The sequence below is a fragment of the Semicossyphus pulcher genome, unplaced genomic scaffold (genome assembly GCF_022749685.1).
Source record: "Semicossyphus pulcher isolate SPU_LCO1_2020_fin unplaced genomic scaffold, fSemPul1.0.p SCAF_1, whole genome shotgun sequence".
Lineage (NCBI taxonomy): Eukaryota > Metazoa > Chordata > Actinopteri > Labriformes > Labridae > Semicossyphus > Semicossyphus pulcher.
This window is the reverse complement of record NW_027211603.1, coordinates 6,927,992-6,944,189: the sequence shown is the minus strand read 5'-3', so window position 1 is coordinate 6,944,189 and position 16,198 is coordinate 6,927,992. Positions and strand designations below refer to the sequence as shown.

At 40.0% G+C, this 16,198-nt stretch overlaps 1 protein-coding gene across 3 annotated transcripts in view; it reads left to right on the top strand.

Annotated features, from left to right (window-relative positions):
- The window catches only part of tspan4a (tetraspanin 4a), a 165,514-nt gene extending 149,464 nt beyond the window's left edge, over window positions 1-16,050 (top strand). For all 3 annotated transcript variants that reach the window (XM_069657904.1, XM_069657903.1, XM_069657902.1), the window contains 3 exons: window positions 97-228; window positions 10,947-11,030; window positions 15,540-16,050. In XM_069657904.1, coding sequence (XP_069514005.1) covers window positions 97-228; window positions 10,947-11,030; window positions 15,540-15,608 — 285 coding nt within the window. In that variant the 3' untranslated portion in view covers window positions 15,609-16,050. The remainder of the gene's footprint in view (window positions 1-96; window positions 229-10,946; window positions 11,031-15,539) is intronic.
- The last annotated feature ends 148 nt before the right edge of the window (window positions 16,051-16,198 follow it).

The window sequence follows — 16,198 nt, the reverse complement described above, 5'->3', positions numbered from 1 at the left end:
TAAATGCGGAGGGTGTTTATTTGATATGATGCATTAGCGTGTCAGTGTTATAATAATAAAAGGCCAGGTTACACCGACTCTATTTCTCTGCTGCAGTTTCGATGCTGTGGAGTCACCAACCACACAGACTGGTTTGAGGTGTACAATGCGAGCCGTGTGCCGGACTCCTGCTGCCTGGAGTACAGCGACAACTGTGGCCTGGACAACCCAGGAACATGGTGGACAGCGGTAAGACAAAAAGTGTACCTACAAAAGAGCTACCAATGTTCTTCTCTTTTCTGTTTCTCTTTTTCCCTTCATTAGAAATTCACATTGGCTAAACTTTATTCCAAACAGCGATTGTTAGCTGACCCTGAGGTAGCTCAGAAAGAACAATAAGGTTTTCTAATTTGCATACCTCATGAATTATCATCTGAAAGGGATTTTTGTAAACTGCTTACATTATGTGCTTTACAGGTTTAGCAACAATAATGTGAGATAATAAAATGAGCTTAGCAAATGGTTAGTTGATAATTAGGGAAATCAAAGCACTTTCGTATGTTGTCATTTTGTGGTCCTACTGTATTATGTACAACATAAGGACATATGTTGTTGTTGTAACAAGGACATATGTTGTTGTTGCTCTCTTTGCCTGTCTCTATCCTGCATCTCCTTCTATCCCATTTTCGGCCCATCCAGTCGAGGCAGATGGCTGTTGACATGAGTCTGGTTCTGCTCGAGGTTTCTGCCTGTTAAAAGGAAGTTTTTCCTCGCCAATGTGCCGAATATTGCTAAGTGCTACTCATGGTGATTCATGTTGGGCCTCTCTTTAAGTGGCTATCTCTTTAAATAACATAACAAAGACAGTACGGTCTAGACCTGCTCCTTTTGTAAAGTTTCTCGAGATAACTCTGGTTATGATTTGGCGCTATACAAATAAAATTTGATTGAGTGATTGATTGATAACATTAAGTTGATTATCTGTATTGCTGACGGTCTACATAGGAACCAATATTCCGTATCATCTAAGGTTAATAGTCAAAAATAGGGAAATATAACGATGGTGAGGTTGTCACAGTGTTAGTCATATTTCATTTCCATGCACATTTGTAACACAAAATAATCCTTATTTCATCCAAAATCATTGCAGGACCATTATGAAGATAATTCTACATGTCTGCTATTCTGTCCGATTTCATACCCAAGTAACAAGTGATTGAAAAACAACATGGCTCACAAATGGTCCCATTCAGCAAAGCCAAAAACAACCAGGCCAGCTGTCTTTATTTGGACCTTCACTGTACAGCCTTAGCAGGCAGCAGCAGGACACAGTGAGAGAATCATACTCTTAATTACTGATATTGAATAAATCACTTTAGCCCACAAGGACTTGACTGCTGTTGCTGCTAATGTTTGTCTAATGTAAAATCAGGATTTCATTTTTTTTTTTACATTTAGCAGCTGCACTGAACAGAGAGCTGTCGTTTTCATTTCATCATACAAGCTGGTTCCACGTGTACAACCACAAGCTCACTTTGAACTGTTCCGCACCAGGTTAATGCCAATAATTTATGCTTCTTTGCTGCTGCCAAGTTAGACAAAAAGTTCAGTTTCAAATCATTATATGTCATGGGGAGAAACAGCCCAAATTGCTAAGAGGGGATCATGGTGCGTGAGTGTAAGCATGAAAAAGCTTGACAGGGTGTGCAGAGGATTGCGTCAGTATAAAGAGGAAAAAACAAGCTGTATGATTTTTGCATATTTATCTTAATGAATATTTAACACTAGGTTCTACTGGAGATAGTGCCAGGACAGCAACACTGGAGGTTATGCTGGAGAGAATGAGTGTGTTGATTAGATAATATGTAGGGACAGCTGGTATTAATTGCACATTTATTTAGAAATAAAACTACTCCACCTACTTGTGAACTGTTCGTCACCCTTGGCAAACTCTGCTGCACTAGATTATTTTCCTACAGAATCATTTCCATTTCTGAACTGTAGCAAATTGTGTCCCGTGTGGCAGCAACCACCTGTTCTCGACACCCTTCCTATAAACATGCCATTAACAATAGTAGTCCCTGCGTTCTCCCACTCATTAATTGAGGCTGGAGTTGTAAAACTTCAACTGGCCTTCTTCTTTCAACTACAAGAGTCCGGCCCTTGCTTTGGGTATAAAAAAAACACACACTCATCTTTAAAATTCCCTTTCTTCCCAAAGTCGAAGAGAAAACACTGCTGTCTTTCTGTTTCTGAACTGTCTTTGAAAACCCCAGTCAGATTTGAGAGGTCTAGCTCAAATGGACAGAATCAGCCCTTTTGCCTAATGATCTCCTCTTGGCAGCTGATCCATCAAAAAATGTGCTTTCCGAGAGCTTTTATATCAGCCCTTGACAGAGGAGACCATTCCATTCTCGTGCTTTAACACTGGGTAGGTGTCTTTAAGGCCAACCTTTGACCGGTTTTTATCATATGTTTCAAAGGTTCTTAGTCCTCGGTTTCCTATGGGATCCCTCAGGGTTCAATTGTAGGTCCTTTTCTCTTCACAACTTATGGGCCACATCTACAATCTCTTATATGAATGCAGAATCTGTAGGCGCGATACTCCAAAACTCATATCTTTGTCCAAGTAGACCAACCTAATGAGCGAGCAGGACAACAGTCTGCGTTGATCAAAAGAAAGGGACTGGATTGGTTGAAATGCAATCCCACTACCCATAAGCTTTCATCTGATAACAATTTAGCTATTTGTTTATCTTTATCAATGAGATATCCTATTACAAAAGCAGTCACGTCTTAGGTTGTTGTTCAGTTGTCAATTTTCAGTAATACGGACATCAGTCGCCACCTTTGAAGTGCAACAACATTGGTCTTTTCCCCCAAGAGGTAAATCTTACTCGGATGGTAGCCAATGTAGTCCAAAATAGTGAGAAATTTGTATAGTCTACTGGGTGCAAATGTAGTTTTGCTTATGCTTTTTCTTAATCTTAAGCCACGTGATCTGAAATAAGTCTTTGAGAGGACAATTACAAAGCATCTCAACCAACACATTAAAGTGCTCCCATCATGGGCCGTACCTGGGTTAGGCAGGTTTTAGCTTGGCCGAGGTACAGAGTGGTCTGTCTACCTCTACAGTCATAGCTTTTTCGGCACATAAACTCCACTGACCTTTCTTTCAGAACACTACATTTCAGAAATGACTAATTCATAAACACAACGGGAATTAAATAGAACAACATTTTACCCAGGGTCATTTTAAAAAGAATTTCGCCTATAAAAGCAAGGCCGCCATTTTTTCCTTGAACATTTAAATCTTCATGGAACTTATTCAGTTCACAACAAAAAGCATCCAGCAACAGACCCACTCAACAGCTGCTTCACTGCTCTGCCAACTGCAAAAGCTGATTATTGCAATATTATTTGGAGGCATCAACATTAGAGATAAAAATAAAGTGTCACAATAAGATGTGATGGCAGGACTAATAAAATCATAAATAAGTTTGGATGTCAACACGTGTCACCATTTAGAATAAAACATGTTAGGGCCACTTAATACGTCTACTTCTGCCATCCAGCAGTGCTAAATAAGTCATAGTGTATCATAATGAATGACAATGATGAGCAATAATGATAACGGTTTCAGTGTGGCGTCAGATGTTATTAAGTCAATTCAACACAGTGGCAAATGGGCCCATTTTAAAAATCAAATCAGATGTGCCAGATGTTGCCTCTAGAAACAGTCACAGTTTGTAAAGCCCTGGAAAAAGTGGTACAAGTACAGCACATGCAGCATAGTAGTGGTAAGCACTGTCCCCCTGCATCAAGGAGGCGGTGAGTTTGAATCCCAGAAAAATGTATTCTAGGTTTATTACCAGCGTCCTGCACAGTTGCTAACCACTGCTCCAAGGACGGGTTAAATGCAGGAAAACCCATTTGTCTACAGGGATCCAAGTGTTTGACATCTTTTATTACGCCTTGTTCAACTTTCAATTTTGGATTTGAAACCAGAATTCGAACGGTACCATGTTAAACATCCTAAAATTTAAGGTTAAGAACATAGACGGCAACAATACAGTCTCAATGCTAGCTAGTTTGGACCTATGACATGGTCTTTACCAACAAAAGGAGGCGTCCAGTGATCGTGGAATTGTAGATGTTTACATTTATATTATTTTATATGAACATTTTTTGTATCAGACATCCATAAAGTACTTAAAGTAGTGTGAGAACCAGGAAATTCCAACTGATGTAATTAAAAGGCACACAGCACTTTAACCTAGGAGAACTGGGTTTGAGCTGGTGCATATCTGAGCCAAAGTCAAAGATGAGTTAAGTCACATACAATGTTATGTTAGGTTACAGTACCAAAGCATTCTAACCAAACCATGATCTTTACATAGAGATGTAGCTCAGTGCCTAAACGTAACCCCGCTGCATTAGTTCCATAACATGGCTGCCCTTTCAACCTGTTAATGGTGATAATGACATTTTGGGAGTAATTGACAAACTTCCTAATCTGCCATTTAGGAAAAGGACATGTTGCCTGAGTCAGTTTCACACGTGCTAATTGACACCAAATTGTCCTTAAACTCATTTTCCAGTTGAGTAACTTAATTAGTCTTTAGTAAACCTTGGTCTCTACTTGCAAAGGGCATCCTAAATATGATGCCAGTTAAAGACTGGGGAGCTGACAGCCCTTCATCTTTAAATACAAAGCTTTTACTCCAATTGTTTGCAACAAAATTAAATTTGTCCATTCAGCAGTGGAAAGGTCAAGCTGTGGTCAAATTGTCGCCGTTTTCAATTTTCAGAAATGAAAAACATAACCTTTTAAAATGGCTTTCTATTATTTCTCCTGAAACCCGGCTCTGAGCGAACGTTTGCAAGATTTCTCAGAATTATGCATACATCCTTCAGGTGACAGCTTGCTGGCCTTCACGTACACCTGTGGTTCCACCAGCACTACTAGTGCGAAAGACGTTTTGATTCACATAAATGTGTCTAGTTTTTTATTTAGATTTACGTTTACCCTGCAGATCAAGGATTTAGTCAATGTTATACTGAAATGTAACAGTCGTCTCTTCCAGTAATTCTTGCATGTCCTTCTTTTCATTAAATATATTGAAAACTTTATTTAATAACATTTCTGGGAGGCCCATAGTATGCCAGTTTTTCCATGAGATGAAAATAAGTCAATGAGTCTATTCTGATATTACTTTTGAATAAACAGTTTAGCATTGTATAGAGTTGAAATAAAGCCTGATATGTAATGTCACTGACAGCTGAGTGTTCTTGAACTCAATCACTGAATTGTGTTGAAATATTTTCTCGGAATAAAATAGAAGCTGTTCACACTCTCATTGACAGCAAAATAACCACGCACAAAAGGACAAACTCAAATATAAGGTTGAGGAGACACACACACACACACACACACAGATAATGATAAAAGACCATGGACCAGCAATGTTCACATTTACCTGATCTGACTTTGTTATATAATTGCAAACCATCTGAAAAACCCCAACTGTTAAAATGAACAATATGAATGGGATAAAAATCAACTGATAATCCCATAAAGGGACTATAACTGTAATTTACCCACTAAAAAATGTTGTGTTCGAGGTATTTATTGTTCAAGGATAGCTTTACAGAGTCAGGTTTAAAGGGGATGAACAACAGTCCTTTTATATTTGTCAAAGTAGTCAATGACCTGCTCCTTATAGTTGATTCTGGTAACTTGGCTGCCCTGATTTTACTGGGTGCTTCAGTAAACTTTGGCAATTGTTCCTTCTCTCTGTAGGGCTGGGTATTGGCAAGGACCTCACGATTCGATACGTATTACGATACTTGGGTCACGATACGATACATATTGCAATACTTTGCAATATTCTAAATCATTTACTGAAAATGTAAAAGTGGAACTGAGAACACAACTTGCTGTGTACCACCCGCGTAGCACAAACTGAATTAAAACTATTTAATTCAGAATTTCAATTTTAATTTATTAGAACAATATTTGAATTACAGTTTCACTAAACACACTGAATAGAAAGATGCCATTACACAATATATGAAAAGTGCAAATATTACTAATGTGTCACTATACTCAAATTTTTATGCTACAACAAAAAAAATTAAATGTGTTCTGTGTCACTAAAGACCGGGAACTTAATGAAAATAACATCATATCAAAATAAAGTGCATATTAAAAGTATTTTTATGTGCTACTGAACTGAAATTAATATGGCTGCTATATTATCACAGTGTTTCCCAAACGACACAAGGGCAGGTCGCCCAGATATTATTATTCTGATTATTATTGTTTTTCTTTTATTGATTAATACTGAACTTCCTCCATCCGCGCTGTGCCCCTCCCGCACCCGTTGTGAGCAGCGCCTTCACACATGCTCCGCAGACAAGCACACGCATACACAGACCATACCTGGGCAGGTTGCCCAGGTAAATTTGCCGACCAATTCTGTCATGTTTCTTATTTTATCTGTCCAATCAACGATTGATTAATTACTGAACATCCTCCCTTCGCGCTGTGCCCCTCCCACACCTGTTCCGAGCAGCGTATGCTTGTCAGACAAACACACATAAAGAGAGAGACGTCCGCGAGTACATCCCTCCTATCTTCTGTTAAATATGGACCTTGTTATTGCGCTGTTTTAAAGATTTAAAGTGCCACTGCGTAGTGCCAATGGCATCCAGAACCACATCGACTTTGGATCATTTTCATGTGCAGCATCTTTAAAGACGAGCCTCCTTCACAAAATGCGTGAAACGCGTCATGGTGAAAAATGAAAAATGCTAAACTTTTTTGGGCTACTTTGTAAAACGTAACTTGTGATAATGCAAACAGAGCAGACACATATTGTGATCGAGAAACAGGAATAGGGACATGCCGCTGTCTAACAGCACTTCAGTTACAGCAGAGCTGTAGGTGGGTGGAAAAAAAGGGTTATCTGTGCTGTGTCTTGTTAGTGCGATCGTAGGTTGATTATCTAAATCATTTGTCTCTGTTTTGGTTGAAAAACCGAAGTATGCTTTCATTTGTCACCCCTGCTCTTCTGCAGTAATGCCGGCAGTGACGGATGCAGGGAGGAAACCAGCATCCCAGCGTTACAGCGACAACTACAGCAGCAGAGGTCGTTATTATCACAGGAGTTTCAGGGAAATATGATGCCGTCTTATATCCATTAAATGTATCGATATTAGGGTCGGGAAAATCGATACATTATCGCGAAAAATGAAATATCGCAATACTTCGATGCATAAATATTATTGCACAGCCCTACTCTCTAGCAAATTAATTATGTGGTGTCCCACAAGGCTCCATCCTAAGCCCCATTCTCTTTCTCAACGACATGCTCCCATTAGGTAAAATCGTCCAGAGGTAAACATCTCCTACTATATTTTTTCTTACAACAGTCTACTATGCTTTTACCTGGTTGTCAAAAGTAAAGGCAAAATCAATTTTCTGTCATTTTCAAACCATTTCCAAATTAAAATAAAACCTCTACTCTCAGTGATTTACAGAAACTCATCTACGCTTTCATCTCTGAATTTAATTGATTGATTTACATTTTTCAATACTGTTTAAATAACTATCTTGGCGTAATCATTCCTAAAGTGATTCTCCCCTTAGAACATTCAATGAAAGAGAATGGGGGTAAAATCCCCCATACTCCGTCTTTGCTGCCCTTGTTCTGTGCAGAAATACTTTCTAAACTTTCACCAAAGTTAACGTGAAGCTATTCAGCAGTCTGAGTCAGACAAATCAAGCAGGTGTCTTCCAAAGTTACAGTTATTTTAAGTACAAAATTCCTCTTTTGTGTTCCCTCCAGTGCAGCTCTGCACAGAAATTCTATCTGGGGAACCAAAGAGGGAATTTTTAACCAAAGGACTTTAACTTTAGAAGATCCCCACTTGATTTGTCTGACTCAGACTGCTGAAGTATCATAAAGCTTCAAGTAAAACTTTGGAATACATTTGTGCACTGAATGGGGACTCCAGATTTGTCCCATTATAGGCTTCTCTGGGGAGATGGTACCTACTCAACCCAAGGTATGAAGCGTAAGACCAGGTGTTCAGGGTCAATGAGACCGAAAGGGGTGTCATTTCCCCTCTAACAAGTCAGTGTACCTCAAAAATGTCTTGGAAGCACTAAGCTGTTCAAGCTAAAATATTTGAAGAATGTTGCTTTTAAGGCCAGTATGAGCAGGAGAAGAGAGTATAGCACACAAATTCAGTTTCAATATTTTATATGGGAAGTGAGCCCCTGACAATCCATCAAGACATATTTGAAAAAGTATGGACCTATCTTTTCAATTACTTTCCAACTATGACCCCGTGTCTTTTCACTAACACCAACTACATTTCTGAACTAAAGCAAACCTTAACCACAGACGGGAAGATTATACAATACTCACTGGGGATGTTTGGACGGGCAATCACATATTACCTCTTTATTATTTTCCGTAGAAGCCCATTCCTGACCAAAATAATCCAAAGCCAATTACAGATATGAACCCACAAGCTTGTCTAAGTTTTAAACCAAGGGCTTTTTTAGCAAATGGAACAGCCTTAGAAATCAGGAGCTTTTTAAAAAAAAGATTACATCACTTTATCAATGAGGAGGAGAATACAGAAATGGAGGTCAAGGGGGGAGTCAAGACCAGGACAATTTGAATCAACATGGGGCGCCAAGAGCATCCCAGTGCATTTTCAAGTCTGGAGGAATGGAGACTTCCCACAAAATATTTAAACACCCCAAGGTTCTGAAAAAGGCAAGGAGCCTGGAAAAGAGACTCAATGAAGACCATGAAAAGACAACTTCATGTGCCTGTGAACACCAGACCGGAACATGCCACAGCATCGAGTGTTAAGGGATCAAAGGCATTGACAAGGAGTCAGTGGACACCTTGAGAGGGACATTGACTTACAGCCGTTACACACGACTACACTTCTTAATATGACACATGAGCCACTTCAATGCACTGATGAACGCTGCAAGATGTGGTTGAAAAGAAAAGCTCTTAAGTGGATCTTTAAGCTTAGATTACTTTTCTTAAACAGGCTGATAACATTTAAGCCTTGCAGCACTGTGAGTGGAGTCCCTGTGCTGAATCTGGCTTAGCAGCTTCACGTTTACATATCTGTATTTCCCCGGATTTACGGGAGTCTGCCGTTGACGTCAAACAATAAAAATATGAATTTATATATTTTCAGATGAAGTTCGGTGCTCTGGGAGGATTGCAGCAGGGCAGCAGTTTGATAAATAACACTGAGGCTGCTCTAAATTTTGGCCTACCGCATGACTCCATATTGATCCGGCCCAGAATTATTTCACCTTGTGCTAAGGAAAAAATATATATTTTTAGTTGTCCGATGTTCCAGACAGCAGAGAAATGCAAAGTAGTTTGTGTTAGGTTTCCCTGGCTCTGACTCAGCTTCCTGACTTAAGGAGATTTAAAAAAGTAGCACAAACGGAGGGGAAAGTCTGCAGATATGAATAATTTAATTAGAACAGCAGCATAGCCGGTTATGATAGCACCTTTTTTTTAACGACGGCACTCCAGACGGGCACACATCATCGAACACATAGTTTGGTACAAATAGCTTTAAATTGTCCAAGAGATGAGGGAACCATGTGCCACGTTGCCCAAGAGACAAATGGCACTCCCATCACTTTTAATTTCAGCTCTCACCTGTTCTTAAAAAGCCACTTTATTTGCTTTCATGATTCATTTCCTCTTCATTACTCTCACCCATCACTGACCCAGAAGGGCACAGATCTATTCAAATCTATTAATAGTAATTATCTTCCTTTTCTTTTCTTTCTGCCTGTTTGGCACTACATGGCTCAGGGACATTTTCCACAGTTTGAGAAGAGGTTTTAAAATGTGCTCTCGCTGCTGAAAATGTCTCAGGGACCAAAAAGTGGGGAAGCAGTGAGAGGGGAGAGATTTTTTTTCCCATCAAGATGCCTTCAGAATGCATTCAAGCAATGTCAGACATGAAAAATTCAACCCGTTCTCATGTCTAAATGATACCTGCGGCATATGTTCTGCTCCCGTAGTCACATTACTCCTGTTTGTACAGCTGAAGGGAGACAAGGACAGCTGGGACACGCTTGAATTTTGGAAAGTTTCCCCAAAGAATATTAGGTCAGAGGAGGAGGAGGAGTGGGAGATAAAGATGTCGCCCAAGGGATCTTTGAGGCGAGGAACATTTTCTATCACAGTTTCTTTACACTGGGGGAGAAGACTTGCTGTAAATGGTACATAATCCTATTTCTTATTACACGGCTGAGTTGAATACTTAATTCTGATTGGTCAATTAAGGCATTTCTGTACAGCAGACTGCTGCTACGAAGAACAGACCATGGCTACAGACTCAGCTCTGATTAAGCTATAGATGCAGTTATAAGTGTAAAATCTAAGGGACTATTTCTTTAGTGGAAGAAATACACCAATGTACACCTTGTCGGGGTTTGTTTTCCGCTATAACAACCCCCTCACTGTCCATCAATCTCTGAACCCGTTGGCTAGTGTCTGAGGACAATATAGCTTCTGGGTGCGATGGCCAATTTTTCAGGGATTTCAGTTACGCAGATTACCGAGCAGGGATTTCCGGACTTTCTTTTCTCTGTGCTTATCGTTGTTTACAGTCCAATTGGCAACTTGGACGCAAAGTTGAGTTGGAGTTCAGGGATGACGTCTTTGAATGTTTTACTGAAATCATATGCAGGCTCCTATTAATGGAGATCAATAAAAAGCTGGACAGATTTTCCTGCATACAGCCCTCTGAAACACTGGTGGTTGAACAAATCAAACAGAAAACTCAATACCAAATGTCATTTCGCTTTCTGATACATTCTGTTGTTGAGAACAGAATGTTGAGTTAACATTTGTGTGCTAATGTTTGCTCTTTCTGTGTGTGCTTGTGTGTTTCCACAGCCGTGCTACGAAAGGGTGAAGGACTGGCTTAATGAGAACCTGGTGGCACTTTGGATCTTTGCTCTATGCACAGCACTTACTCAGGTAATTACTGCTTTTAAGATGTGTGAATTATTTTTTTTAAGACCGAGTCATTTACCGAGTCCTTGATATCTGCGGCTACAGACAGGGGCTCTTTCTTTGTGATGAATACACCGAATGCTTCCAGTGTCCTTTGCATTAAGAGCTGCATGCAGGATTTCTCCTGACAGCAGGAGCCTGTATAAGCCTCTCGTGTTACCCCTGAAGACCACATAGGAGGGTTTGACTTTCCATAAAATTCTATTCTCTGCTTTCCAGCCGAGTGTTACGTGACGTGCTTCCACAATCTAGGAGGAAAAATATCACAGGAGGGCTCCTGTGTCACTGCCGGCTCGTTTTACATTCTCAGTGCCCTTTGTGAAAATCCTACATGCTGCAAAGTGAAAACCAAAAAGACTTATCTCGAATATCTGTGATACGTGCCAGCTGACTCACAGCGTTATACAATACAAAGAATTAGACTATTAGGCTTTATGCTCAGACAAAGAGGACACATTAAAGCAGCTTTATGTAATTTGTGGAGAAGAAACGCTACAGTCTTCCTTCTACAAATGGAAAGCTGACTCAGTTCAATACTTGAAGGTTTTAAATGCAGGCATATCTGCTCTGGTACAAGCAGCAGCTTCTAATGACCATTTTTTATTTAACTTACCCAATTACGTATAATTATGTTCCTTTACTTCAGTTCATGTGCTACTGTTGCACTACATTTCATCTTTATCTTGAAATTATCAAGCCACTGTTGAAGCCACTGTTAAACAAAACCTCTAAAGAATTATTTAGTGTTAAGGGCCAGCACATTCAAAGTGTTGCTATTTATTTTGTATTTTAACAATAGCTTTTACATCTCAAGTTTGATGGGTCGAAAACTCTTTCAGTACAGATGTTTTCATGCAGCAGAGAAACAAAAAGGGACAGGACAGGAACTTCTAAGGGCCTGATCAGACAGAACACCTTTTAGCAGCCGGGGGGCGGCTTTTTTGTCATTGTTTTCAATGAGAGGCTTTTTGCGTGCTGCTTTTGCGTTGCAGAGGGCCTCGCGTTTTTCCGCTCTGTGCGCCTCACTTGTTTGAGGAAACGCTCTGAGCGCCTCGAGTTGAAAAAACCTTAACTCAAAGCAGAAAAGTGCTCGACGTCATGGGTGTTTTTTCTGATTGTCCAATCGGATGAAAGGAGAGGCGGGCCTTCTGTCAGTTTACAATATAACGGTTAGGTTAATGACAGCTAATGATTCAGTGGTTGCCTTAACATCCTTCCATCCATCCATCCATCCATTATCTATACCGCTTATCCTGTTCAGGGTCGCGGGGGGCTGGAGCCTATCCCAGCTGACATTGGGCGAAGGGCGGGGTACACCATGGACTGGTCACCAGTCAATCACAGGGCTGACACAGAGACAGACACCTTTGGTTGCCATAACAACAGTAGAAAAAAAAGGCGCAGCAAGCTGCTCTTTTTTTAACCGTAGGCTTCAACAAAAAAGGCAGTGTGTTGCGCCTCTGTCTGATCGGGCCCTAAGGCATACTTGAATATTCATGTGCATAAATCCAAATATTTCCATGAAATAAAAAGGGAAATGGAAAATACTAAGTTCAATAAACATGGCATGAACCTCATTACACCTGGAGAGAGGGTCTTGATACTAGCTAAAATAAACACATGGAAGTGATATGATACGACGCTGTATTTCAGGTCATCATTTCAACATCATCCACTGAAAACGTGACGAAACCGTGGTATGAAAATCAAACATGTCTCGTTTCATGTTTAATGGTCACGAAGTGTTAGAAGCCTTCCTGGAGCAGTTACATCATATTTTCTCACATGAACCCACTGTGACCCTGATGGAAGACCAGAAGGTCTACAGAAGCAAGGGTTTAAATCTGTTACAGATCTTATTAACAGCAGCCATGAAGTGTGTACAGTAAATTTCTCATGACTTTCTGTAGGTAAAATGTTAGGTTCTATGAAATATGTACCTACACTGAAGAATTGGTGTCCTATTAATGGAAAGGAAAATGTGTGATACCGGGATTAAAAGGAATAATTAATTTCAGGTAGCGAACAACAAAACTGCCTCACATCAAACATCTGGTAAGGAGTCAGACAGACAGCACAGCTGACTAGTTAATTCATGGTAGAGACAAAATCCACATTAATACAATTTTAATGACAACAGCTGTGCTTCAAATCACCTTGAAAATGATCGATTACAAAAAAAGTTTTGGACGACAGATTGTTGTCTACTTCACTTTGCTGTTACTATGAAGTATGAAACCTCGCCTGAACTCCACTCACCCTCCTTCATCCCTCTGTGGTCTCCTACATGTTTACTGTGTTTAAATGCAGCAGAACCAATATTGCACTCAGTAACAATCCTTACAATTATGACGTCATCTGTAATCTGTGTACTAAACTATATCGGCGTTTCAAAGAAAGGATTGCAGAGAGTTAGAGGCAACCAAAGGTGTGTCTCTTTAACTTAACAGTCACACAGCCCCAAACCCTCCCCAGGCTCGGTAAAGGAATTGTTTAGCAAAAGCTCTGTTTCCCCGAACACATGGGAGAAAAACCGGCCAGAATTTTAGTCTAGATTTAGGGCTGAGACAGAGACAAAAAAAGATGCTAAAATTATCTTGCTAAGTGTTGCCTTATTTCCCAAGTTCAAGCTGAAATATATGCGAATACTGTGGTCGTGCGGGATTGGGCAAAGTCCATGTGCTACCAAGTGTGCCACCAAAATACAACCCTATATGTCTTGTTTTAAACATAAGCTTACTGTTCAGGGCAACCTCTAGTGGTGGTATTAATCATAACAAAAGGGAGGGCAGAGGTCATCTGATTTAGTATATGAAGCAATGACGTTGGTTAAGGGTGGGGGAGATGTATGAGGGAGACATTTGTTTGACTCACATGTAAAACCAAAAGTCAGCATGGACTTAGGCTATTTTTACCTTAAATGCATAAGGTCACTTATCGGTACATACTGTGCGTAACGCCACATACATTATGTCACATATATAAAGCACACAGCAAAATACACGTGCGTACTTATTTGAATACAAACCACAAACTTGGTGCCTGTACCTAACCTAACCAACCATTTCACAACGTTAAGCATGTGTTTGTTTGTGCTCCAATCCCTGGAACCATCATGTTGTTTTGGGATTCCACAGCAGTCGACCTGTTCTGTAGTTTGGGTGTCAGTTTTACACACATGATTAAGACAGGCAGTTACTATTTGACAGCAAACTTGTCCTAAACTCAGTTTAGTAACCTGGTTTTGTCTCGCAAAGGGCAGATCTTAAATATAACATCTTTAAATACAAACCTTTTACTGCAACAACATTTAATTTGTCCATCCCGCAGTGGAAAGGTCATGCTGTGGTCAAACTGGAGCCATTTTCAATTTTAGAAATGAAAAACGTAACCTTTTAAAAATGTCTTTCTATTATTTGTCCCGAAACCAGGCTCTGCACAAACATGGAAGGATTACACAGCATTATGCATATACATCCTTCAGGTGACAGCTTGTTGGCCTTCACACAGAACCTTCCCTTCTAGTGAAAGACGTTTTGACAAGAAGTGAATGCTCCTAGTTTTGCATTTTGATTAAAGTTTACCCTGCGGATCAGGGATTCAGTTAATGTAGTTCACAGTTAAACATGTTTTGTCCACAATATTTTAGGTCTGAGGTGTAGTTGACTGCAATAGGCTGTAAGCGCTCTTATTGGTCGCATTTTGTGGGAGTTTTGTATTTTATTATTGCTGTTTTAATTTAAAAAGTTACAATTTACTTTGTATGTTTGTGCGTATTTTGTCTGTTGTGTGCTTCTGTCCATGTTTTTGTGCACTTTGGGCACATTACAACTTACGAGTGGGCTGTAATTTGTGCAGAATTTAAGTTATTACATTTCATTTGACCTCATTTTTTCACAATTGATTTTTTTTCCCATCTTCATCATTTAATTCCCTTTGGTTTCTATCACACATTGTTTTTGCAATGTCTGACGCTTCTCTTGGCCCAATTAAAGCATGTTGAATTGTTTCTGTTTTAAATGTGCTGTATAAATAAAGCTGCATTGCCTTGCCACTAAACTTTGTATGTTAAGCAGCTGGTCAGTTTCTTGCTTGTTTAATCAGTTACAGTAGTTAGTCTATTTGACAGTGAATTGGCCGCTGATCGAGAAACTGTTGGAGACACTGGAGCTAAAACTTCATGTGTAAGGAAGGCATCCACACTCTCCAATCTGTGCAGCATTTAATAAATGAATAGTCCAGATTGGGTTGTCTGGAATCTTATCCTATTGTTATCCAAGAAATAAACGTAATGAGATTTGGATGTAATAGTCGGAGAAAATTAATCCTTTTGGCATTTACTGTCAAACAGATGTACATTATTACACAGCCAACGAGCCAAAGAGCCAGAAGAGCTCCTTTTCGTCTCGCTGCGACTTTACACATGAACATCTGAACCCATTAACGGCTCATCTGTTTCCTGTGTGTGTGCAGATCCTGGGCCTGGTCTTCTCCATGACGATGTTCTGTCAGTCGGTGAAAGTGGAGACCTTTTACGCCTAGCGCTCGACCTCGCTGCCCTTCAGCGCACTTGGATTGTTTATCATCAAAGAGGAACGGATATAGACCCTCCCACCTCCTCCTCCCCAAACAGACTCTTCTTTCCGACGCTTGTCCTCTCTGTGACATTCCCTCTCGAGTGTCGCCCGTTCACAGTTTTTCTGCTAACTATCAACAAGCACAGTGTCAGTGTATTACCTGAGTTGGTTCCTATGGTTTGCTGTGTGTCAAAAGCTAATTTCTGTGATACATTTTACAAAGCAGTATTATGAACGTGTATAAAAAAAGAAAAGTGTAACCCCCCCCTTTTTTAATATGTGTTTTGTTTTAAGTTATTTTATGGTTTGTATGTGTTTAAAGAAAAAGAGCTACAGTTGGGAAAGTGCACAGTGTGAAGTGCTGCAAGTGCATGTCTCCTGCCATGGTGTGTATTAAATGTTTTGGCTCGACTAAAAAAAGTCATCTTGTCATTTCTCAAGTGGAAAAAGCTGAAAGGTTTTGTGTGTAATCCTGCTTTATTTATTCCTGACACTGAGGATGACAAACAGGAAGGACCGGGGGGTGGGGGGATTTTGCGAGGAATCGGCATGTCA